Here is a 24,041-nt window from a genome sequence, read left to right as displayed (position 1 = left end):
TCAGGAGTAAATTTCAAACTGAATATAGCTCATAGTGCTAATTCCTTGGCCTTTACATGGGAACCGGCATTAGGAAACGCCCAAACTTGATATTGTACCCCTTCAGTCTCTTAGGACACCCATGCAGAACCCGCCTCTTAATACTGCTCCGAGGCTTATGGTTAGTAAGAAAGACTTCTGATAATAAGTTTGGAACAGGACTTGTAATTACTTGGCACTGATTGCTTCTGGCCAAGCTGGAACCTGTCCTTTTCTTCCTAAGACTTAGATAAGCAGTCTGTATTGACACTACAGAAAAGATTTCTTTTTTGGTCAGCCTACACAGATGAGTGTTCCTGATAATCTAGTTATTGTAATAAACCTGCTTCAGCTATTCTAAAACCTCAATTAGAGTTTTAGGCTATCTTATAATTAATTGGCTTTTATACAACTGAGGTGTATTTTGCAAATTCCTCATAGAGAAACTCCTAAGATAGAGGCAAGAGTAGGGCATATGGAATATTAGACAGTATTTTATTATACTCTAGACCTGTAAAAGACTCATCCCGTAACTATAATTACGGGAGCCTAAGGAAGTACCTTTACACAATGACCTTCTGGGGTTTGTCTTGGTGTGGCCTTTATATCCTGTGGTTTAGTGATTGGAAATACCTCACCTAATGTCTGTGTGAAGGAAGTTGTTGGGGATATACTGGATGGTTTTATGCTTCACTAAACAGGAAATATAGCAGTAGGCTCTATTTTTGTCTTTCTATAGATTCTTTGAAGTTGTGGGGATATCTGAATTTTGTATTGCTCAGTAGAAGGGGGGAAATCCCTTAGACGCTTAGATACCAATTTAGATTTGACCTTTTTTTAAAAAAAAACCTTTTATTTTGAAGTAACTATAGATTCACAGCAACTTGCAAAAAACGTACAGGGAGGTCCTGTATGTGTGCATGGGTGTATGGGTGCGCACATTACTCTTACGCAATTTTATCACGTGTGTAGCTTCCTGTAAGCACTGCTGCAATCAAGATCTAGAACTGTCCATCACCACGGGGTCCCACATGCTTCCGTTTTAGCCACACCACTCCTCTCTCCCCTGGGCACCACTAATTTCTTCTTCATCTCTATAGTCTTTGTTTTTTGAGGAATGCTATATAAACAGAATCATGCAGTCTATAACCTTTAGAAATTAAATTTTTTTCACTTTGCATAATTCTCTGGAGATTCACCTAGGTTGTGGCATATGTCAAACTTGTTCCTTTTTGTTGCTAAGTAGTATTCTGTAGTATGGCTGTACCTACCACAGTTTGCTTAACCATTGAAGGACATCTGGAATGTTTCCAGTTTGGGGCTATTGTGAATAAAATTGTTATGAACCTTCATGTATCAATTTTGCACTAACATAAGTTTTCATTTCTCTTGGTTGGATGCAAGGTGCAGAAATACAATTGTTGGGTTCATGGCAGTTGCATGCTTAGTTTTTTAAAGAAACTGCTAATCGCTTCTCGGCCTTTTGGCTAAGATCAAGTGTAAAGAAACTGCTAAACTGTTTTCCAACTGTACCATTGACTTCTTTTGTATGGAAATGTTTTATAGGTTAAAATTTTTATTATACACTATGAAATGTATCTGTTGACTTTGGTAGCAGTTTTGTTGCCCTTAATATATCTGGTTGCTTCTATTGGCCTGACTTGGGTGAGATGGCATTTCCTGATAGGTATCTACTTGGGTCATCAGTTATTTTGATAGTTTTAACGCTCAGGAGGAAACTCCCTCAGCATCCTCAAAACCCACACAAACAGCCCAAGTAAAACTCCCTTCACTTTCTTCCCTCTTATTTCTGGAGAGAACTTAGTCCCACACCTGAGCTCTGAATCCTACCTTTGAAGAGCCTCTTTTCTTCCTGTCTTTAGACACACCCATCTTACTGATTTCTGCTGAAGAGGCATTTAAACACACCCAGTTCTCTCCCATCTCGTAACTCCCTTCCCTTTGACCTCATCTACTACTACCCTGTCTGGCCACTCTTGAAACCACACATCTCGCCTGTGCTGTCTGTACTCCACTGCCTTGTCTTCCCCTTACTTCCCATTGTGCACTACTGCGGGCTAAGCTTCCCGGTATGCCTACCCTGAAGTTGTCTTGCTGATGTCACCAGCAACCTTCTTGCAGCTCAGTCTAATGTATTTCAGTTTTGTTCTTACCCGACCCCTAAGGAGCATTCAGCACTCTGGATCCCTTTCTCTTCATAGAAATACTTTTTTCTTGGTCTGCTACCTCTTGGACTACTACTCCTAATGGTCCTTTGTTGGTGTCTCCCCTCTGCATATCCCTTAAATCTGTGGGTTCTTCAGAGTTCTCCTAATTCTAGGAGATCTCACTGGCTGACTCCCACATCTCTTTTTTTTTGAGAGAGAGAAAGAGATACCAATTTGTCATTTCCCTTATTTAGGTATTCTTGGTTGCTTGTGTGTGCCCTGACGAGGGATGGAGCCCTCAACATTGGCGTATTGGGATGATACTCTAACCAACTCAGCTACCTGGCCAAGGTCCCACATCTTTATCTCCACCTCACACCTCTCCTCTGAGCTATATATCCTAACTCTTCTATAGAGCCCTCATACATAGTATAATTAAAACTGAATTTATTCTCTTCCCAACAGCCTTGCCTCTTAAAAAGTAAAACAAAACTCTTCTTTCTGCAGTGAAGCATCAGTATATTAATACCACATGTATGTACAACAGTGGGAACACTGTTAAAACCCACCTCCATTTAATTGAGTTGCCAAATCAACCGGAGTTAACCATTCTTCATTCAGTGCAAAAAGTCACTCTGACTCATTCCCGTCTATCCTGGACAGCCATGGGGCTTACTGGCCCCTCTGGATCACTCTTCACTCTGTTTTCTTTAATTGTTATTTAAAAAATTTTTTTGTTTAGGGAGAGGAAGAGAGAGGGAGAGAGAAACATTGATCAGCCGCCTTCTGTATGCGCCCCAACTGAGTATGGAGCCCGAAATGCCGGCATGCGCCCTGACTGGGAATCAAACTGGCAACCTTTCAGTGCACAGGACGATGCCCAACCAACTGAGCCACACTGGCCAGGCCACTCTTTACTCTTAACCTCTGCCATCAGTTGACTTACGATATTCCCATAATGGTTTGTACTACTTATAATTTTTATGGTCAGACTGAAGGGTCCTGGGTTCAATTCTGGTCAGGGGCACATGCCCAGGTTGCGGGCTCGATCCCCAGTAGGAGGCAGCCGGTCAATGATTCTCTCTCATCATTGGTGTTTCTATCTCTTTCTCTCTCCCTTTCTCTCTGAAATCAATAAAAGTATATTTTAAAATATGCTTTGGAAAGACGGAAAAATAAATTACTAAAATATTTGCTATGGAATTAAGAGCAAGACAACTGTGAAAGGCTGGTCCAACTCTGGAAAGGTTCTGTACCCTGATTATCAGTGTCCAAGAGCTTGCTCCCCTTCCAATACTCTCAGTCTGGGAGTGGTTATCATAAACGATGAGAGGGATTAATACAAAAAACACAATGTGGAATTCCAATTTTGTAGGCTCATACTCTGAGACAAGGCCCACTTCAAATGATTGGTGAATCAATGTTTTGTGTTAAGTTCAAGTGTTTCAGTACATATGTTTCAGTATTATCTTGTTTCCTACTCTGTTGTTATTCATCCTGTTTAATAAGGGCTCCTACTGCACTTCTCAGTGATTACCATTCTTCTCATCCATTATTACTGCTAGCTGCCCTGGGCGCTCTCTTTTCCGGGACGTCATACGTCAGTTTCCCGACTAGATGTCTGCCCAAGTTTGGTCCTTCCTCCAGTCCCATCTCCATATTGTAGCTCGTGAGAACTACTAAAAGCAAGAACCTGATCTTGTTACCCTTTGCTTTAAATCCCTTAGAATCCAGAGTCCTTAAACTAAAGAGGACATTTAGATCTGGCTTCTGCTTACCTCCTGTCTCATTTAAACATTTTTGTGCTGCTATCTTCTTCCTTCAAACTGGACACTTTAGTCATGGTGACTCAACTCGCTTTCACAGTTGAGTTGTGGTTGGTGGGATATATGTGTGTGCACTGGGGAAGGAGGGTGCCATGCTCTCTCACCTCTTTTTTTTTTTTTTTTAAATATATTTTATTGATTTTTTACAGAGAGGAATGGAGAGAGATAGAGAGCCAGAAACATCGATGAGAGAGAAACATCGATCAGCTGCCTCCTGCACACCTCCCACCGGGGATGTGCCCGCAACCAAGGTACATGCCCCTGACCGGAATCGAACCCGGGACCCTTCAGTCCACAGGCCGACGCTCCATCCACTGAGCCAAACCGGCCAGGGCTCTCTCACCTCTTAAGTCTTTGTATGTCTTGCTTCTCTGCCTGGAACTTCTCTGCTGTCTTTAACCCCCCAAATGGACTCTACTGCCCTTCAGGTCTCAGCTTTTCTTCAGGAAGCCTTTCCTGGCCTCCCAAGTTTAATGGCTCTTCTGTGTGTTTTAATTTTTTTTTAACATATCAAGATTTTATTGTCATATAATAAAGCAAAATATGACGCTCTAGAACTGGATCACTTGACCCTTTCTCTTCTTATCTCCTCCCAGTTCAAAATGCTTGCATCTCTTAATAGCCAGCATTCTCTTAGATCTGCAGTTAGGCTCAATGCATTCAAGCCTCAGCACAATCTTTGTAGTTTTAGCCTTTTTTTTTTCTCTTCCGGAAAATAGGCTTAATCTGCCCACCATAGCCACTTTGCTTCCTGTCGTAATGCCGCTTTCCCTGCGCATAGAGAATCCTTGCCCTTCTTGTACTGTGTTACTTTGTGGGGTTGATGCTTGCCACACTTCTTACAGAAAGTTCGGCGGGTTTTAGGAATGTTCACCATGTTTGCGAGCGCTATCAGCAGTGAAAGCTAATTTTTTTTTTTTTAAATCCTCACTGGAGGACATGCTTAGAAAGAGGAAGGGAGAGAGAAACATCCATGTGAGAAAGAAACATCGATCCATTGTCTTCCGTAGGTGCCCCAACCAGGGATCAAACCCACAACCCAGGTATGTGCCCTGACTGGGAATTGAACCAGCAACCTTTTGGTGCACAGGGTGACTCTCAGCCACCTGGGCTGGACTTCTGTTATTCTGTAGCACGTGATAATTGATTAATCTTTTGTGTACCTATCTTCCCTTCAAAGCAACCACACTGTAAGTTCTGTGTAGGTCAGCCATTCGGTAAGCTTGTTTGCTATGGTCTCCACTTTATAAATATTTGAGGGAACAGATGGTGTTTTCTGAACACGGGAGGTTTCTCTGAAAACACCGAAGTGGAATGCTGTGTTTCTTTTGCAGTTGCTGTCTTTGCTGGCCTTCATCTGTGAAGAAGTCGTATCTCAGTGCACTTTGTGTGGAGGACTTTACTTCTTTGAATTTGTGAGCAGCAGTGCCTTTCTCCTTTGCCTCCTCATGCTGATAGTGTACTGCACTCCAGTCTACGACAGAGTCGATGCTGGAAAAGTCAAGTCCTCGGTGAGCATGAAAAATGCAATCTCTATACTAACAACATAGCTACTTTGGAATCTTTGTAGAGTTTTATTTTACGAAGTAGTAATGCTTTCAAAACTCAGTAACATGAGAACTCAGTTTTCCCTGCCAAATGGGATGATAGGAAGGGAAAGTGGAATTAGAATGAAAGTGACAAACACTACCCATAGTTTACAATGACTGGTGGTTTAACCTAATATATATATATATATATATATATATATATATATATATATATACACACACACACACACACACACACACACACACACACATATTATTGATTTCAGGGAGGAAGAGAGAGGGAGAAATAGCAATGATGAAAGAGAATTGGAGAATTGATCAGCTGCCTCTTGCACGCTCCCTACTGGGGATCAAGCCCACCACCCAGGCATGTGCCTTGACTGAGAATCAAACTGTAACCTAGTTCATGGATCAATGCTCAACCACTGAGCCACACTTGCCAGGCTGTTTTGATTTTATTATGGGGAAAAAAGTTGTAAGTGAATTAAGAAGGTTTTTATTAGAGATGCAGAACTTTCTAAAGACAGTCTGCTGACCCTGTGTTTTTATTTGGGTATAATATAAGGATTTGTGAGATGACAGATAAGCTAATTCTCATAGGTACTGCATTAAAGAAAGAAAGAATTGAGTAATTTACTTCTGCAATAGCATTTGAATCATCAGTAGTCGTTCGTTATGAATTCTTTCATATGTACAATTCTTATCTCTGAGAGAAATGATAAAAATTAGGATAAATTTGTAACTATTAAGGATAAGAGATAATAGAATAAATACAAAGCAGTATGATTATGTTTTTGTTTAAATTAATGAGAAGCAAGCATTAGGTCATATGTTATTATACACCTAAGATATTTAGTTTTTTTTCTATATACCTTTTTGTACCTCAAATTTTGTGCTGTAGGAGTCTATTACCTTCTTTTCAAATAATTATTTTAGATTTAAATTTTTTTAAAAAGTTGTACCAGTTAAAAATAACTTTGAAAAACTACAGGTAGAGTCTGAGTCAAATCCAGCAAGTCTCTGATGAGCTCCTACACACAGTTCTTGGTATGGCCAGTGTATGACTGTTGTCATCTTACCTGATAGTAGCTGCTGCTGTCAGTGCAGACTATGTGCCAGGCACTTTCTATGCAACGTGGTTTAGAGTCCTCAGACCTTAATGCTCCATTTTGCTGTTGAGGAAACTTACTAGTAGGTGCTGGTGGTTTAGTAACTTGACCAAAATTACATAGCTACAGTAGAAATAAACTGAGATTTGACCCCAGTAAAGCTCTCACACTGCATTCTATTATTTGGCCTAAGCAGAACCTTATTACAACCAAGGCCCTACTTAGCATAGCAACTTTTTTTAAAAAAACGAGAGTTTTCTTTTGACTTTTTTTTAGAGAGAGAGAGAGAGAAAGGTTTATTTGTTGCTCCACTTATTTATGAATTCATTGGTTAATTCTTGTGTGTGCCCTGACTAGGGATAGAACCCACACCTTGGTGTATCGAGACAATGCTCTAACCAACTGAACTATCCGGCCAGGGTGGCCCTAGGAACTTGAGATGCTGTCAGGGAAGTATCACCACAGGAGTTTCTATATAACAATGACATCGGCACCATTCATTTTATGAAATACATATTAAAAAGAGAATGCAGAGAATACCTTAGAATTTTTGTTTATGATATGTTTATTACAGATATGATGAGAGTTGGACAAGAGAAAAGTTCACTAATATCTGAACTTGTTGATTCATTGTTTGTATAAATCTATATTTTAAACATTAAAGATTAAAAACATCGCCTGACCAGTGTAGCCCAGTGGGTGAGTGTCAACCTATGAATCAGGAGGTCACTGTTCAATTCCCAGTCAAGTGCCCTAACTGGTTGCAAGCTCGATCCCCAGTAGGGGGCGTACAGGAGGCAGCTGATCAATGATTCTCTCTCATCATTGATGTTTCTCTCTCTCCCTTCCTCTCTGAAATCAATAAAAACATAAAAAACAAACCCCACATCATTTTCATTTCTTATCTCTCAACAGCAAAACAGTATCACTATAAGAATCTTTTTAGAAATGTTAGTTTTTACTTTAGTGCTGTATCAGTAGTATTTAAGAACATTAATCTTTTTGACAAGAAACAATAGTATAATGTTTTCCATTTAGTGTAATGATCTAACTAAACTAAATGTAAAACATTTATTACATCAAACTTGATTTTAAAAGTTATTTTCTAGTAAATACTTAAAAAATACTAGGGAATAAAAAATAATTCAATTATTTTATCTTAAAACAGCTTTTGTAAATATTTTACTATCTTTTGGGTCTTTTGCTTCCTTTAATAGGTGATTTTTAAAATTTAAAATGTTATTACAGAAAGTTTAAGTGGCTAATAAACGTACTATTGACATGATTTTATTTAGTAAATGATGGGTAGTTCTTTTGATTCTCTCTTTTCCAAAATTTAATAGGTAATCATTGAGTTATATACATTCTGCTTTTTTCCTAACTACGTAAGGATTTTATGTTTGCTTCAATGGTTTAAAAATCACTTTTACTGTGTGCATATTAATGTACTTAAATTTTAAATATATTTTTATGTAAGGGAGGTTTTCTGTTCTAGAGAAAACGTTTTGAGTGGGTGGTGGTGGTGTCTAGGGTAGAAGGGTAATCTTTTACAAGAAAGAATCTTTTGTATCCCATGCTATTGTGGGTCAGATTCTATGGAGAATAACAGTAGCCAGCTTCTATGGGACATTTACTATGTGCCTGGCACTGATCTAAGCACTTCCAATGGATTAACACTAATCTTTAGAATCATCTGCTGAAGAAGATACTGTTATTTCCTCCATTTGCAGATGAAGAGACAAAGGCACACAGATGTTAAATAACTAATTCAAAGCCATATAGCTGGGAAGCAGTGTAACTGGGGTTTGAACTCAGATAGTCTGGCTCTAGAACCCATGCTTATTTAGTACATTATTCTGTCTCAAAATGACTGTCTTGTTTGAATACCTCCCTGAATGTAATCCAAATATTAGTGAATAGGGTTTTATATATGTTTGTAGATTTGAAATAATATTCACAAATGTTCAGTGAACAAATTGACAGTGGTATAGGAATCCTCTGTGGATAGTTTTATCGATACTAGGTTTAGTGGAGATTGCATTTCCGAAAACTCAAAGTATCAGACTTAAGCACTTTGGAGTGGTTATCATTTACATTTCCCCTCTGAATCAAGTATGTATGTCGAGCAGTTTTCAGCTGGCATATGAGAGAGAGAGAGAGAGCCTTAGGAGGTGATGCTGAGAGAGTACTTGGAAATCCATGAAGAACCTCATTGTTGTAAACTTCATTGTGATGAGATGTGGAAGCTTTTATGGTAGTGGATAGTCCATCATACACGCTCATTTTGGATTACCCACCCACTTGGAATAATTGAAAACAGTATGTTATTACAGAAAGTTTAAGTGGCTAAAAAACCTATTGACATGATTTTAGTTAACGATGGGTAGTTCTTTTGATTCTCTTTTCCAAAGTGCTTTCAAAGCACCACAGTCCTCTCAGGCTGTCCTAGCATAGAATACATTGAAAGAAAAATGCTTTCTTTTGTTGGAAGTAAGATATAGAATTTAATAAATCCTTTGGCTTTGATAAATTTTTAAAATTGATTTTAGAGAGAGAGGAAGGGAAGGAATAGAGAGAGAGAACCATCCATTGGCTGCCTCCTGCACAATCCCTATGGGGGTCAAGCATAAAACTCAGGGGCACACACACACACACACACACACACACACACACACCCCACCACCCCCCCCCCCGCCTTTGGGGAACTGGTTCATAAAAAGATTATTTTGTAACGTATTCTCTGAATATGCCTTGTCCAAAGCATAGATGATGTTCCTTTACAGGGTGTTTATTGAATGTCAGGCTTATTGAAAAGTTAGAAGTCTCACCCTAGCCGGTTTGGCTCAGTGGATAGAGCGTCGGCCTGTGGACTGAAGGGTCCCAGGTTCGATTCCAGTCAAGGGCACATGCTTGGGCTGTGGGCTCGATCCCCAGTGGTGGGGGCATGCAGGAGGCAGCCAATCAATGATTCTCTCTCATCATTGATGTTTCTATCTTTCTCTCTCCTCTCTGAAATCAATAAAAATATATTAAAAAAAAAAGTAAAAGTCTCAAAGTATGTAAATTTGCATTATGTGAAGGAAAATCACTAAATTTATTTAAGAGTAAAAAACTAAAATATTTGTTTCTATCAACCTAACCTTACTGTATTCTTTATGTGTTTTATATATGTATAGGATTTTTACATTACTTTGGGGATAGGATGTGTGTTTTTGTTGGCGTCCATCATTTTCGTTTCCACGCATGACCATACCTCAGCTGAAATGGCTGCAACTGTAAGTACCTAGTATTTTTATCTTTATTTTCATTTCATTAGAAATATGGAATCTGGAAGGTACTTGACAAGTTATACAATATGGGAGAGTAGTTTGTCTTTTAACTTATTTTTTGTTGTAATTTTGAATAGGAAATGTAAAAGTAAGTGATGATAGCTTTAAACAGGATAGCCCGAAAAGCCCAGAACCTGTCTTTAGAACTTGAGTTTTGTTAACACAAAGGCCATTTACTCCACACGTGACTATGTGATTGTTAGTGCAAGTGGTAAAACCGACTTTATTGTCTTACTCTCTGTTTTTTGGTTCAACAAAAACACATCTGCATGCCAGGTGTAGAGACTACACAGGAGAAATTATCTCCATGTTCTAGGTGTAGAGACTGCACAGGAGCAATGATCCAAAAGTTGAGCCTAATAAAAGGTAAGATTTTTATATGAAATCCTTGGCAGGGGGAAGCAGATTTTTTTTAGAATCCAGAATATTTTAGATTTTAGAAAGGTGTTGCTGTACATAAACTTTATTTCACAATACCTTCAGAGGGCCCGAGTCATATCCTGTAATCCAGCATATTAGTATTTCTGAAGCATGTGAATATCCACAGTAAAAGGAATAGGTAAAGATCGTAAATAGTTCTACCCCGTGTTGAGCCAAGCAAATCATGAAAACACTGAGCTTTTTTTTGAATTTCAGAATTGCAGCTCAAGGACCATGGACCTGAATTGGTACCAGTGCTCTGAATGTGAACAGTTTCCAGTTAATACTTAGTTCATGACAAAACTGAAATTATAATTGAGTAGTCAGCTAATAGATAATCAAAACTACTTTTTTTGATAGAACAACTTAAAAGGAGTTCAAGAATTGCATGGCTCTATCTGCCTGTTCACGGTTTCTTAGCACTTATATGGGTAAAAACAAAATAAAATTAATGCAGCACTGTGACTCATTCTAGGAGTAGTAATATTTATCCATGAAGACATGAACCAATTAAAGAGAAAACCAAACGTTTTAATGGAGCCTTATGGCCAATTTCAGTTTATATACATACTTTTGTAGCGGAGGACGATGATAGGATGGTCAGGAAAATATTTTCAAGTATAGAAATATGTTACTATAAATCCTGTGGAGGAAGTGAAATGGAAGTTGAGGAAAAGTTGAGTTTAGCCCTAACCGGTTTGGCTCAGTGGCTAGAGCGTCCGCCTTTGGACTCAAGGGTCTCAGGTTTGATTCCAGTCACGGGCATGTACCTTGGTTGCAGGCACATACCCAATAGGGAGTGTTCAGGAGGCAGCTGATTGACGTTTCTCTCTCATTGATGTTTCTAACTCTTGATCCCTTTCCCTTCCTCTCGGTAAAAAATCAATAAAATATTTTTTTAAAAAGTTGAGTTTAAGGGGGAAAAGCATGGCATAAAATTTCCAGCTATTAAAAATGAGCTTATTTATTTAAATTAGATATGTCTGATTGTTACAGTATTTAGATTTCATTTGGATTAACAATGACTGGCAGTTTAAAAACTCTATTTATAATGTGCTGAAAGTTACCTTTTGCACTTTAAATTATGAAACATTTTGTAGAATTAAATGAGTGAGGGAATCCATTAAAAATGTTTTTGTGTGTGAATTAAGTCAGCAAAAAAGCTGGAAGGTCACCTACCTGGATGCTACGGCATAGAGGGCTCTGCATGGACTTGGGGGCTCCGGGATCAGCGATGGCCTCTCAGACAAAGTGACATCTGTCTGTCTACCTTTAGTCCTGAATTGGCCAGTCCAGTGAGGGGGCAGGTGCCACCATGGAGATGGGGCCCTAGAGTTGGAAGGGACGTTAGCCATTACCTATACCAGTTCTCTCTTTAGCAGTGGTCGGCGAACGTCGGCTCGCGAGCCACATGCGGCTCTTTGGCCCCTTGAGTGTGGCTCTTCCACAAAATACCATGGCCTGGGCAAGTCTATTTTGAAGAAGTGGCGTTAGAAGAAGTTTAAGTTTAAAAAATTTGGCTCTCAAAAGAAATTTCAATCGTTGTACTGTTGCTAATTGGCTCTGTTGGCTAATGAGTTTGCCAACCACTGTAGAGCACTTTGGCTCCCATTTCCCTCGTGGGTTTTTTAGTGAAGAGCTGGCCGATTCAGGCTAAATTTGAACCAGGTCTTCTGTCTCTTGACGGAATTCTCGGAATGTCGATCTGAGAAGTGCAATAATGAGGAAGTGGTTTAAGGAAGAGGAAGTAAATAGTGGCGTCATGTTGCTGTGTCATTAGAGAGTGACAATTAACTGGAAAGTACATTTTTTAGATCATTCTATTCAAAATAGAATTTGTTTTTCTGACATTAATAACTTTTTCCATTTTTACCTAGGCTCAGCTGCCTACTCACATATGTTCCTTATCTCATCTGTGGGTCCATTTAACCATTGCTGATAATCCTGTGTTTGTATTATTTTATAGGATTTTGTTTTTCATCTATTAACCCTAGTTTCATAGATTGGCACCCCACAAGTGAACATGTACTTTATAAGACAGGGCATTTGTGAGGTTTTGACTAATAGCTATGACCTTAAACATTTCTTTACCACTGAAGTTAAGATAAAATTGATGAATCATCTTGCTCGTATGAAACACTCTCAAAGCCAAGTAGGAAATGTGAGATTATATTATAAAATTCCTCATGTAACTTTTGCCACTTTTTCCTCCTCAGGTGTTTGGATTTCTAGCAAGTCTTATGTTCCTGGGTGACTTTGCCATTATGATGCGTGAAAAACGACAGGAGTCCCAGATTAGAAAACCTGACCCTGGTAGGACAGAGCCCCTCACCGAACCACTTAATGCTTGAAGGCTCTAGGGAGCAGGTGTCACGCAAGGAGGCGCTGCGTGGTGCCTGAGCCCAGCAGAAGCACTCGTACTGTCTGCGGAATGGCTAAGCCACTTCTGAAGAGCAAGGGCAAGGGCAAGGGCCAGAAGGCAGTTTTATCAATATTGGACAGTGAGTCAGGGAAGTTAGGCCGGAGGGGTTTTTTATGTCACATTTGAAACTTGTATCAATGAAGTTTATTTTTTTGGGGGGGAGGCAGTTTCTTTAAATCACAGCTCACTGATGATAAATTACTCTGTCATTGTTACTAGGCTTAGCTATATAAACAGCATGATTAAGTTAATCCATTTAGATATTGTTTCATTTTTAAGGTAATTTGCTTAGCTATGAGCTTGTTTTTTGATGATTAGATAAAATTTAATGTATATTTAAATTTTTAAATTTAAAATTTTAAATGTCTAGGTTTTTTCCTTAAAATATAATTACTTAGGCTTTGCTGTATCTCCCTTGGCCTTAAAATTATATTGTAACATTTTAAGATAATTGTTATAAGCTCTTTTGTTGCCTCATAGAAAATGTATGGGAGAGGTTGGTATTTTATATGTATAAAAGCAACATCAGCAACCCACTATTTATACTGCACTTTGGTGGTTGTTGATATCAAGTGAAAAAAAAAAAAAGGTTTTTATGTAACACATAGAAAAATGGAAGAAACTGATCTCACACCTAAGGACCAAAGATAATAAAGGCATACTTTTTGTGCAATACAGTGAAATTATAAGAGCAGGCTTCAGCCACGTACCAAGTGTCTGAAGAGGTGGGTAGTTCATACTGTGAGTGAGAGAGGGTTCGTTCTCCTGTTGGCACATGATTATTTCTACTGCAGTTGAAGCGGCTCTGCAGGCCCTCCTCGGTGTGTTCTGTGGAGCCAGTCTCCTTTTTAAAACCCCAGCCTGTGATTTTTCACCTGTTTGAGATGCTCGCGTTTCTGTCTCCGGACCGGAATGGTCCGCACACTGCTTCCCCGTCAAGCAGAGGTGGGCCTCTGGCTCTTTCTTGTTGGCAGTGCCTTTCGGTGGCCCAGGATCTTGGGCTCTTTTATTGCCTCGAGTGTTAGCATGACCCTTAGGGTTTTGTTCCCACAGAGGCACTGCTCTAGTTTCTCTTTGGAGGAGACCTTAAAGTGATTATCTAGAGAATCTTGCCCAGGTTAATACTGTTGATGGTGTAGGGAGTAGTCACACTATTCTCAAGAGACACTTCATAACCAGTTCTGATAATCGGGAAGAATTGTCTGCTGTTGGGTCCCAGACTAGATCTTTCTTGCCCTCCTCCTGGATTTTTGACTCAAGACTTTGGTGTTAAGGTGCTGAGCCTTTGGGTCAGGTCCTGAAGGACTTCGGCGGAGGTCTCCCCGGCTAGGCATCCTAGGTTTTCTATCTGAAAAAGTGGAATCGTGTTTCCAATGAGGCAGTTTAATGATCCCATCCTTTCTTAACTTCTCATCTGCCTTTTGTAGATAGGTCTTAGCTGCATAAATGTGGCTGATGTGGTTCTCAAAAATTAGTCCTGACGGCCAGGCACAGCTTCTGCTCTGGCTTAGTGACTCAGGGCTTACCTATTCAATCAGAGTTGGATGCTAGTGCTAGTGGTGATGTCACCAGTACCTGCTTGGGAGATCATGAAACCAGTCATGGATGCTGATGTCACTGGGCATGCCAGCTAAGGGAGGAGAAATAACCTGGGTCTTGGGCTCAAGAATAAAGACTGGTTCAAATATAACCAGCTTATGGTAGGCAAGTTCTGGAATTCCACATCAAACTACTGTACCATTGCCATTGTAAATATCACCTCGATCCAGCTAGGGGTGACAGCAAACCACCTGGACTACCTCAGGGTCCCCACCCATGCATTGGGTTTGGTGGCCTTGTCCTCAGCTGGCTTCACACACACAACTGGCATGAGCTTAAGCCCCGGATGTTCTGACGGTTCATTTCTCTTTGTTTTCTTGGCATGGGGCCACTTAATCTTTGCCTTTTTCAGAAGGATAATATATTCACGGGCATTTTTGGTCTCTCTGGAACCTTTCTTCACATTGATTTTTATGGGACTTAAGACTGATTATCCTCCCTCTTCTATTGTAGAAGAAATTAGGAGTAAAAAGACCATTGTAAATAAAGTTCAAGGAGAACTTGCGACCAAAACCACTGTTACGTACAGGAAAAGGCAGACTCAGTAAACTCAAGGTTAAAATAATCATTAACACCTATGATAAATTTAATTTGTTATATTTTATACAAATAAACTGTTTAGAATGGTTTTAAAAAATCATAAGGGAAATGCACTTACAACATAAAAATTTTATAATTGCTGTACTTAAATTATATTCTGTTTTGGGACTGGGAAATGTATTTTTACATTGTTTATAGCCAATCATTTTTGTATTTATCAATTGAAATTCTGTGGGTCTTTATATCTCTCTTCATGTCAAATTTTGTAGTCTTTTTAAATAAATCCATCTTTATTATCCCTACCTTTGTACTTGTTTAATTATTACAGAAGGGTGGCATTTAGAAGAAAGCTTTCTCCAGAGCTGTAAGAGTTGGCACCTATACCCTCACTGTGGTACAAGTGAGTGGGTCTACACAGGGGTGGGCACAAGTAGAAAAGAAACACCCCAGTTCCTACCCATGGGCTTTGCCTCTTGTTGGAAAGTTGGAAAACACATTCAAAGAAGAGTTTTAGGGAGCTCAGGGTGAAGAGTTACAAAGGAATGTTATAGCCTTTAAATCCCACCGAAGAAGCAAATACGGACTCATCACATTTCTCAACATGGCTATCAATGAAAAAGCAAAATCGGCACATTCTCTCTTGGACTGTTTGACGATTAGGAAAGTGTGAAGCAGAACTAGGGTGCGTCTGTACAGCTGCAACTATTTGTGTAGTTTGCAAAATCTCTGCCTCCAGCTCGTATGAGAATAACAAGGTCTTTATAGCCATCAAGAACTCACTGGAATTTGTGCATTCGTCAGAGTTTTGTGTTTTGTTTTGTTAAAGAGCAATTAAATGGGTCTTAAAACAGTAAGAAAAATAGGTTTCATGAGAAGTCTGGGCAGGACAATTCCGAGACTGGTGAATTCGGCCACTCAGTGATGTGCGCAGGGACCAAGGGTCATTCTTTCCATGTTTTTCTGCCCACCCATCTGCTGCTGCTGCTGCTGCTTCCTTGGGATGGGCCTTTTTTTTTTAATTTAAATTTTTTATTGTTTAAAGTATGACATATGTTTCCTCCTTGCTTCCCACCCACCCCATTGACCCCTCCCCGGCCATTACCACCACCATCACCACCCCTACCCCCCCAAGGATGGACCCTTTTTGGTGTAGCAAGGCTGTGGCAACATCTCCAGGCATCTCCACTTGCACAACATGTCCAGAGACCAGAAGAGGAGAGATTGTGTATTACTCTGTGTCTCTCTAAGAGGTTCCTTTTCCACAGAGGCGCCTTGGTGGACTTCACCTACTTGCTCACTACAAGACATTAAATGCCCATTTCTAAATCACTTCTTGACACAGAGAATGGAATTCGGACCCTGGCTGTTGAGGTTTGGTTGAGGGTTGTTCCATGCACCAAGAGAATGGAATTACTGTAATTGCCTTAAAAGAATCAAGATTCCTCCCCTTAGGTTGTGGAAACCCTTTGAACCTGGACAGAATTGGTTCTGGAGGCAAGAGAAAGGGCCATTGGGTTGGGGATGTCATAGGGTATGTGATGAATGTGCCCCAGCTAGGAGAAATAAAATTTCCAATTTAAGTCATTTTTTGTGGGCCTGACTACCCCAAAACAATTTAAAATAGAAAAACTAAGTTTTATTTTTTAAATATGTTTTTATTGATTTCAGAGAGAGAGAGAGAGAGAGAAACATCAATGATGAGAGAGAATCATTGATTGGCTGCCTCCTGCACACCCCACACTGGGGATTGAGCCCACAACCCAGGCATGTGCCCTGACTGGGAATCGAACCATGACCTCCTGGTTCATAGGCTGACACTCAACCACTGAGCCACCCTGGCTGGGCCTAAGTTTTATTTTGTACTGAATTATAATTCTACAAGTAATGTGTGTCATAAAAAACTGGTTTACTAAAAGGTGGGAAGCATTGTTCTCCCCCGATATCTTTGCATTTGGCTACCTTTATTTTTAATTTTTAAAATAGGTCAGGCATTGCCCTGGCTGGTGGGCTCAGTGGTTAGAGCGTTGGTCCACACACCAAAGGGTCTTGGGTTTGATTCCTGGACAAGGTCATGTACCTGGGTTACAGGTGTGATCCCTGGCCCAGATGGGGGCATGTGCAGAAGGTAACTAATTGATGTGTCTCTTTCACATCAACGTTTCTCTCCTTCCACACTCCTCCCTCCCTTCCACTCTCTAAAAAGCAATGAAAGAAATACCCTCTGGTGAGGATTAACAAAAAAACAACAAAAAATAGGTCAGGCACTGAAAGTACCTCAGAGGATAATTTCTGTTGTAAAGACACCCAACTTCACTTTTTTAATTTAAAAAATATATATATTTTTATTGATTTCAGAGAGGAAGGGAGAGGAGAGAAACATCAATGAGAATCATTGATCAGCTGCTGCCTGTACGCCCCCTACTGGGGATCGAGCCCACAACCTGGGTATGTGCCCTGAATGGGAATTGAACCATGACTGGACCACTGAGCCACGCCAGCTGGGCAACACCACCAGCTTTAGTAGATCATAACATTTGCTATATTTGCTTTAAGGTTCATATACAGGTGTATCTATAAACAAATTACATGGTAGTTGTGCTGTATGTATCCTTTTATAGCTTGCTTTTCCCTTAGTATTTTGAAATGTATCTGATGCATGTAAATCTAATTCATTCCTTTTAAGTGCCGTTTGGTATTCCATTGTATGAATATGCCACAATTTACTTCTAGTTGCCCTGTTGATAGGAAAATTTCAATGTGGTTTTCTTTTTTACCATTTCAACCAATGTTACAGTGAACAAACATATTTCTTTTTTTTTTTTTTTTAATATATTTTTATTGATTTTTTACAGAGAGGAAGGGAGAGGGATAGAGAGTTAGAAACATCGATAAGAGAGAAACATCGATCAGCTGCTTCCTGCACACCCCCCACTGGGGACGTGCCCGCAACTATGGTACATGCCCTTGACCGGAATCGAACCTGGGACCTTTCAGTCCGCAGGCTGACGCTCTATCCACTGAGCCAAACCGGTTTCGGCAACAAACATATTTCAACATCTCATGCTCATGTGCAAGAGTTTATGTGCTGAGTGTGTACTCAGAAATAAAATCAGTGGGTCAGAGGGTATGTGCAATTTCAGCGTACCTAAATACTTCCAAATGGGTCTCCAAAGTGGTAGAACCAGTTCATCTTCTCATCAGCAGTGCAGCAGAGTGCCTATTCCCCCACATTTCTCTTGTACTTAATATTAGTTCAACTTTTGCCAATGTGAATTGAAGTGGTCTTTCATTGTATTTTATACTAGAGGCCTGTTGCACGAAGAGATTCGTGCAATAGGCCTTCCTTCCTTTGGCTTCCAGCACCGGTTTTCCTCCGGCACCTGGGACCCAGGCCTTCACTCTGGCCGGAGTCTGCTGCCTTCGTCTTTGCTGTGGCTGGAGTGCTGCTCCTATAGATCCCTTCGTGCGCCGTCACCCCTCCCCCCCCCCCCATAGCAGGTGTCCTGCCCCGCCCGGCCACTCCTGGGCTGGAGCAGCTGGGCAGCCGCCATATTTCTCCTTCTAATTTGCATATTGCCTCCTGATTGGCTGGTGGGTGTAGCGGAGTGATGGTTAATTTGCATGTTTCTCTTATTAGTGTAGATTTCCAGTGAGCCTGATCACCTTTTCTTTTTTTTTTTTTTTTTAATATATTTTATTGTTTTTTTACAGAGAGGAAGGGAGAGGGATAGAGAGCCAGAAACATCGATGAGAGAGAAACATCAATCAGCTGCCTCCTGCACACCCCCCACGGGGGATGTGCCCGCAACCAAGTACATGCCCTTGACTGGAATCGAACCCGGGACCCCTGAGTCCGCAGGCCGACGCTCTATCCACTGAGCCAAACCAGCCAGGGCGAGCCTGATCACCTTTTCATTTGTATGTTGACCTTTTAGGCTTCCATACATCTGTGAATTATTTGTTTATATCCTTTGTCTTTTTTTTTTTTTGTATTGAGGTCTTCTGCATTTGAGAGTTCTCAACATATTATGGATATATATATTTTTAAATATATTTTTATTGACTTTTTACAGAGAGGAAGGGAGAGGGATAGAAAGTTAGAAACATCCATCAGCTGCCTCCTGCACGCCCCCCCACTGGGGATGGAGCCCGCAACCAAGATACATGCTCTTGACCAGAATCGAACCCGGGACCTTTCAGTCCATGGCCCAACGCTCTATCCACTGAGCCAAACCGCTCAGGGCTATCCTTGATTAGTAATATGCCTTGGAAATACTTTCTCGCAGTCTGTGATTTATATTTTAACTTTGTTTCACTGGCTACCTCAAGGTCAAAGATATTCTCTGTTTTCTGAAATGTTGAAAGATTTGCATTTTATATCTAGTACTTGATTCTACCTTAAATTTTTATGGGTAAGTTCCTCATACCACCTGATTTCTTGCTTCAGCAAGTGACTCTTTGCTCTTCTGATAGACAGGGTTGCCTCTATCCTTTACCAAGTTTTTGTATGTGCACGGGTCTGGTGCTGGCTTTCTTGGGCTATTTTTCTATATTTGATTTAAAAAAAATCTATCTGCTAGGGCAAGTGCAAAATTGCTTGTTCTATTCCTGGAACTTAATTTTTTTTTTTTTAACTTTAAAGACTGTTTTTAGGGCAGTTTTACAGTTACAATGAAATCAAGAGGAAGCTATACATTTTTAAGATGGGGTTGGCGAGTTCCATAAAATGCCCTTACTGATTTTTTTTTTTCTTCGAGTTGCATTGAATTTATAGATGGAGAAAATGTGACTTATGACTGAACTTTACAGTCATTAACATAGGAGCTCCACTGATTTAAGTCTTTATTGTTTTTTCGGTAAAGTTTTATGGCTTTCTTTATAAAAGTCCTGCACATCTTTTTGTCAGATACTTTATTTTTATAGCCACCCAGAATGGGATCCTTATTAAACATTTTCATCGTCTGATCAGAACAGTCCAATGTGATTGATTTTTACTGATCTTGGATTCAGTAATGTTGCTGGCATCGTTTGGTCACTGCTAATAGTTTGTCTATGGATTCCTGTAAGCCATCTCACGGGGTTTAGCTGTTGTGTCCTCGTGTTATTTAACTTGTTCCTCTGGTCCCATTATTCTCTCTAAACGGAAAGAAAGCTCTAAAAGGCTTGATTAAATTCAGGTCCGGCCCTGACCGGTTTGGCTCAGTGAATAGAGTGTCAGCCTGCAGACTCAAGGGTCCCAGGTTTAATTGCGGTCAAGGGCATGTACCTTGGTTGCGGGCACATACCCAGGAGGGAGTGTGCAGGAGGTGGCTGATTGATGTTTCTCTCTCATCGATGTTTCTAACTCTCTATTCCTCTCCCTTACTCTCTGTAAAAAATCAATAAAATATATTTTTTAAAAATTCAGGTTAGTCTCTCCCTCCCCTCCCCCCCACCAGGGTTTTCTTGCGGGGATGCTGTGTACTTTGTCTGGCCAGGCATCCTCTCAAGAAGGACCACACTTCATGCACACTTGGTCAGTGGGTTCAGGTCTTGCAGCCTGATCCCTCCTGCTGTAAAGTTTCCCATCAATGATTTAACTAAAAGGTCCCACTCATTGATTTTTGTCTAAATCTGTTATTTGATCAGAGGTCACAAAATGGTGACTTTATAATTCTGTAATTCCTGACACCTTTATTAGCTAAAATTCTTCAGTGATACTTGTTACATTTTTAGCATGCATATTTGACTTTATAAAAACTTAAAAAGTTCTAAGATTTGGAAACAGCCCAGGTGCCCATCAGAAGATGAATGGATAAAAAAGCTGTGGGGCATTTACACTGTGGAATACTATGCAACTGCAAAAAAGAGGGATCGCCTAGCCTTTGGGGCAACATGGATGGCTCTGGAGAATAGTATGCTCAGTGAAATAAGCCAAACTGAGAAGGACAAATATCACATGATCTCAACTATTTGTGGAATCTAATAACACAATGAATTGACCAACAAAATAAGACCCGAAGCATGGAGGCATGGAACAGACTGACATACCTCGATGTGGGTTTGGTGAGATGAGAAGAGATAAACCGAAGAACTTGTATACTTATATGCATAGCCCATGGATATGGGTAGTGAAGATCTAGGGAAGAAGGTATAGGCTGGGAGGAGGGGAGGAAAGGGGGCGGGGGACTGGGAGAGATAGCTGTAATACTATCAACAATAAAAAATATTTTAAAAATAGAAAAATAAAGTTAATCAGTACTCCTAACCCTCTACTGTGTTGTTATTACCTAGTAGTTTAAATTTATCTTGTGTTAACACCTCCCTGAAGTTAGCTATTATTGTTTGTGCAGTCATTGCTTTTTTAGATTTACCAATGTATTTTTTCTTTGCCCATCATTGCTTCCTTGCATTCTACTTATTTTTGCACTCCATTGTCTTCTGACTCAAGTGTTAGTTGCCATTAGCCAGATGTAGAATTCTAGATCGGCAGTTATTTTTCTCTGTTACTTCAATGATATTATTCCATTGTCATCTGGCCTCTGCCATTACAAAAAAAAATCTCCATAGTACATCATTTTTGGTTCTTTTAAGATTTTATTTTTGTACTTAATATTGAGTTTTACTGGAAGATGTGTAGGTGGATTTCTATTCATTTAATTTGCTATGGAGGAAAGACTGACCCATAATAATATAACTATTGAGTCTATAATTAAATAGTTCCAGGTTTCCATGAGAGATGTACCCAATACTAGTATCTGGTGGGTCTTTACTGGTCCAGTCCTGGGTGGCCCAAAGACCTGACCATACAGATAGGCCATTAGTGGCAGATGTGAGCCTCTGTACAGATACTGTCCAGTAAATCTCAGGGTGGTGCACTCTGGCTAGGAGCCCCACGTGTTCAGCCCCACCTGGGCTGCAAACCAGGTATCATGCATGGAGTGACCACTGCTGTGGGCCGGCGGCCGTTTGCCCTCGCTGGATGGCGGTAGCTTGCAGGGGACCTGCTCACCTTGGAGGTGGGTAGTTCTCTTTCATCAGTGATTCTTGTCAGCTGGTCTCTTGCAGGTGAGACCGTCATTAGACCAGCAGTTCATTAGGGAAGACACGCTTTTTCTGTCTAATGAGTGGGCAACCCGCTGTTGGGGAAGGTGATTAAAGGCTGGTGTTGGTCCTTTATTTGAAGATTCATCTTCTCATGGTCGGAGCGTGTCCCACCTGTGGCATTTTGTTCTGGTTCGCCCAGTGAGAATGTCAACTTGGAGACAGTTTCGAGTAGAGCTCTAGCTGCCTCTCATAGCCCGAGGAAGTCCTCAAACTAAAACACGCCGTGTCCCAGAAGTGGTGGAGGAGTTTTTGTTGGGAAAGGCCCCAGTCAATTGTGTCACCGGTCATGGTCGCTTGCAGTTCCAGGAAATCTGCAGGAGACAAGCTGCAGGGTCAGGCCTCTCCTACTGCCTGAACCGCTTCCGAGGTGGTCACTGGGGCGCTCCCTCAAACGTGGCCACGGGTCTGGGGTGGAGGCTGCAGGAATATTCCCAGGCTTGGGATGTACTGCCTCCAATAGCCAGGATATAAAGGAGCCGGTTTTGGCGTGGGGCCACTTTTTGCAGTTGGTGCCGACTACAAAGTTTGTCCTGAACTGATTGTGAAATATGTCTCTGAGCTGTGACACAGTTCCCAAGGTGGTTCCTGGGGAGGCAAGTCACTTGGATTTTGTCCTCATTCAGGGCCCATCTGTCCCTCCTCAGCGATGCCTGGGTGGCATGTCATGGGGCCGCTGTGGAAATACCTGCACGTCCACGAACCGCTCACCTTCTACCAGGTGTGACTAAACCACGGATGCTCTATCACTAGAGAATTCAGGGCCGTGAATGTGTACGCTACCCTGTGTCAGGTGAAGGCCAGCTGATCCCCCCCACCCCAGAGGTCTCAAAAATAGTGTTAGTTGCCCTAACTGGTTTGGCTCAGTGGATAGAGCATCGGCCTGCGGACTGAAGGGTCCCGGGTTCGATTCCGGTCAAGGGCATGTACCTTGGTTGTGGGCACATCCCCAGTGGGAGGTGTGCAGGAGGCAGCTGATTGATGTTTCTCTCTCATCGATGTTTCTAACTCTCTCTCCCTCTCCCTTCCTCTCTGTAAAAAAATCGATAAAATATATATATATATTTTTTAAAAAAAATAGTGTTAGCAATCCCCTACCGAGGCTGCAAACCAGGAACCAGGTATAATGGTGGCTTGTTTAAGCTTCCATCATCCACAGCAAAGCCCCCAGCTTCCACTGGCCCAGCAGCAGTGTTCACGTGCAGGAGGATTTGGAGCTTTGCCTAGCACACCCCGCGGCCTGGCTGCAGGAAACACTGTGTGAGGAGACCATGGACTTCTTCTTCTTCTCCCAGGAAGAGGAATTGTTTCCGTTGTTACGCTTGGCAAGCTTTATGGGCAAATGCCCGTTCTTGTTTCTGCCTGTGACTGACCCTTCACGTGAGCCACCAATGCATGTGCCCCGTGAGTAGGTTCTTGAAAAAGCAGTAAACACAGTCCAGGCCAAAAAATCCCCAAACAATCAAAAACAGCGCCCCCCCTCTCCGCCCCCCGAAACCACAGCTAGTATCTAGTAAGTGTAGGAATATTTGGGGCTTTCTGGGGGAGCAGGGGGTCAATCTGCAGACCCAGTCCCATACCTGATGCTTGTCCCTGCTGGTCCCATTGCTGTAATTTGTCCAGCTGAGTGGTATCATCTCGGACTTAGGTCTTTGCTTCACAGGAGCGGTGAGATGTACTCCAGATTTCTGCATCTGCTGTTCTGTGCCCCCTCAGCCCCCAGCCAGTCCTTGAATTCTATCAGTCCCCTGGCTTTCAGACATAAATATCTGCGTATGTGCAGGGCTTTTTTCTGGGGTACCTTTATTTATTTATTTTAAATATGTTTTTATTGATTTCAGAGAGGAAGGGAGAGGGAAGAGAGATTAAAAACATCAATGATGAGAGAGGATCATTGATCCGCCCGCCTCCTGCACGCCCCACACTGGGGATCAAGTCTGCATGTGCCCTTGATCGGAATCAAACCTAGGACCCCTC

General features: G+C 41.1%; 1 protein-coding gene and 1 pseudogene across 2 annotated transcripts in view; one reads left to right on the top strand and one right to left on the bottom strand.

The window, feature by feature from the left end:
• CMTM6 (CKLF like MARVEL transmembrane domain containing 6) overlaps positions 1 to 24,041 on the top strand; it is a 40,750-nt gene that overhangs the window by 6,154 nt on the left and 10,555 nt on the right. Inside the window, exons 2-4 of the mRNA XM_080672519.1 lie at positions 5,347 to 5,523; positions 9,848 to 9,946; positions 12,637 to 12,733. Of these exons, the coding sequence (XP_080528645.1) occupies positions 5,347 to 5,523; positions 9,848 to 9,946; positions 12,637 to 12,733 (373 nt within the window). The remainder of the gene's footprint in view (positions 1 to 5,346; positions 5,524 to 9,847; positions 9,947 to 12,636; positions 12,734 to 24,041) is intronic.
• Positions 4,564 to 4,889, bottom strand: LOC308251183 (large ribosomal subunit protein eL42-like; annotated as a pseudogene). Its single transcript has one exon. The product of its transcript is annotated as a large ribosomal subunit protein eL42-like (transcript).

The sequence above is a fragment of the Plecotus auritus genome, assembly GCF_963455305.1.
Source record: "Plecotus auritus genome assembly, chromosome: 6".
NCBI lineage: Eukaryota > Metazoa > Chordata > Mammalia > Chiroptera > Vespertilionidae > Plecotus > Plecotus auritus.
This window is presented reverse-complemented; position numbering and strand designations above follow the sequence as displayed.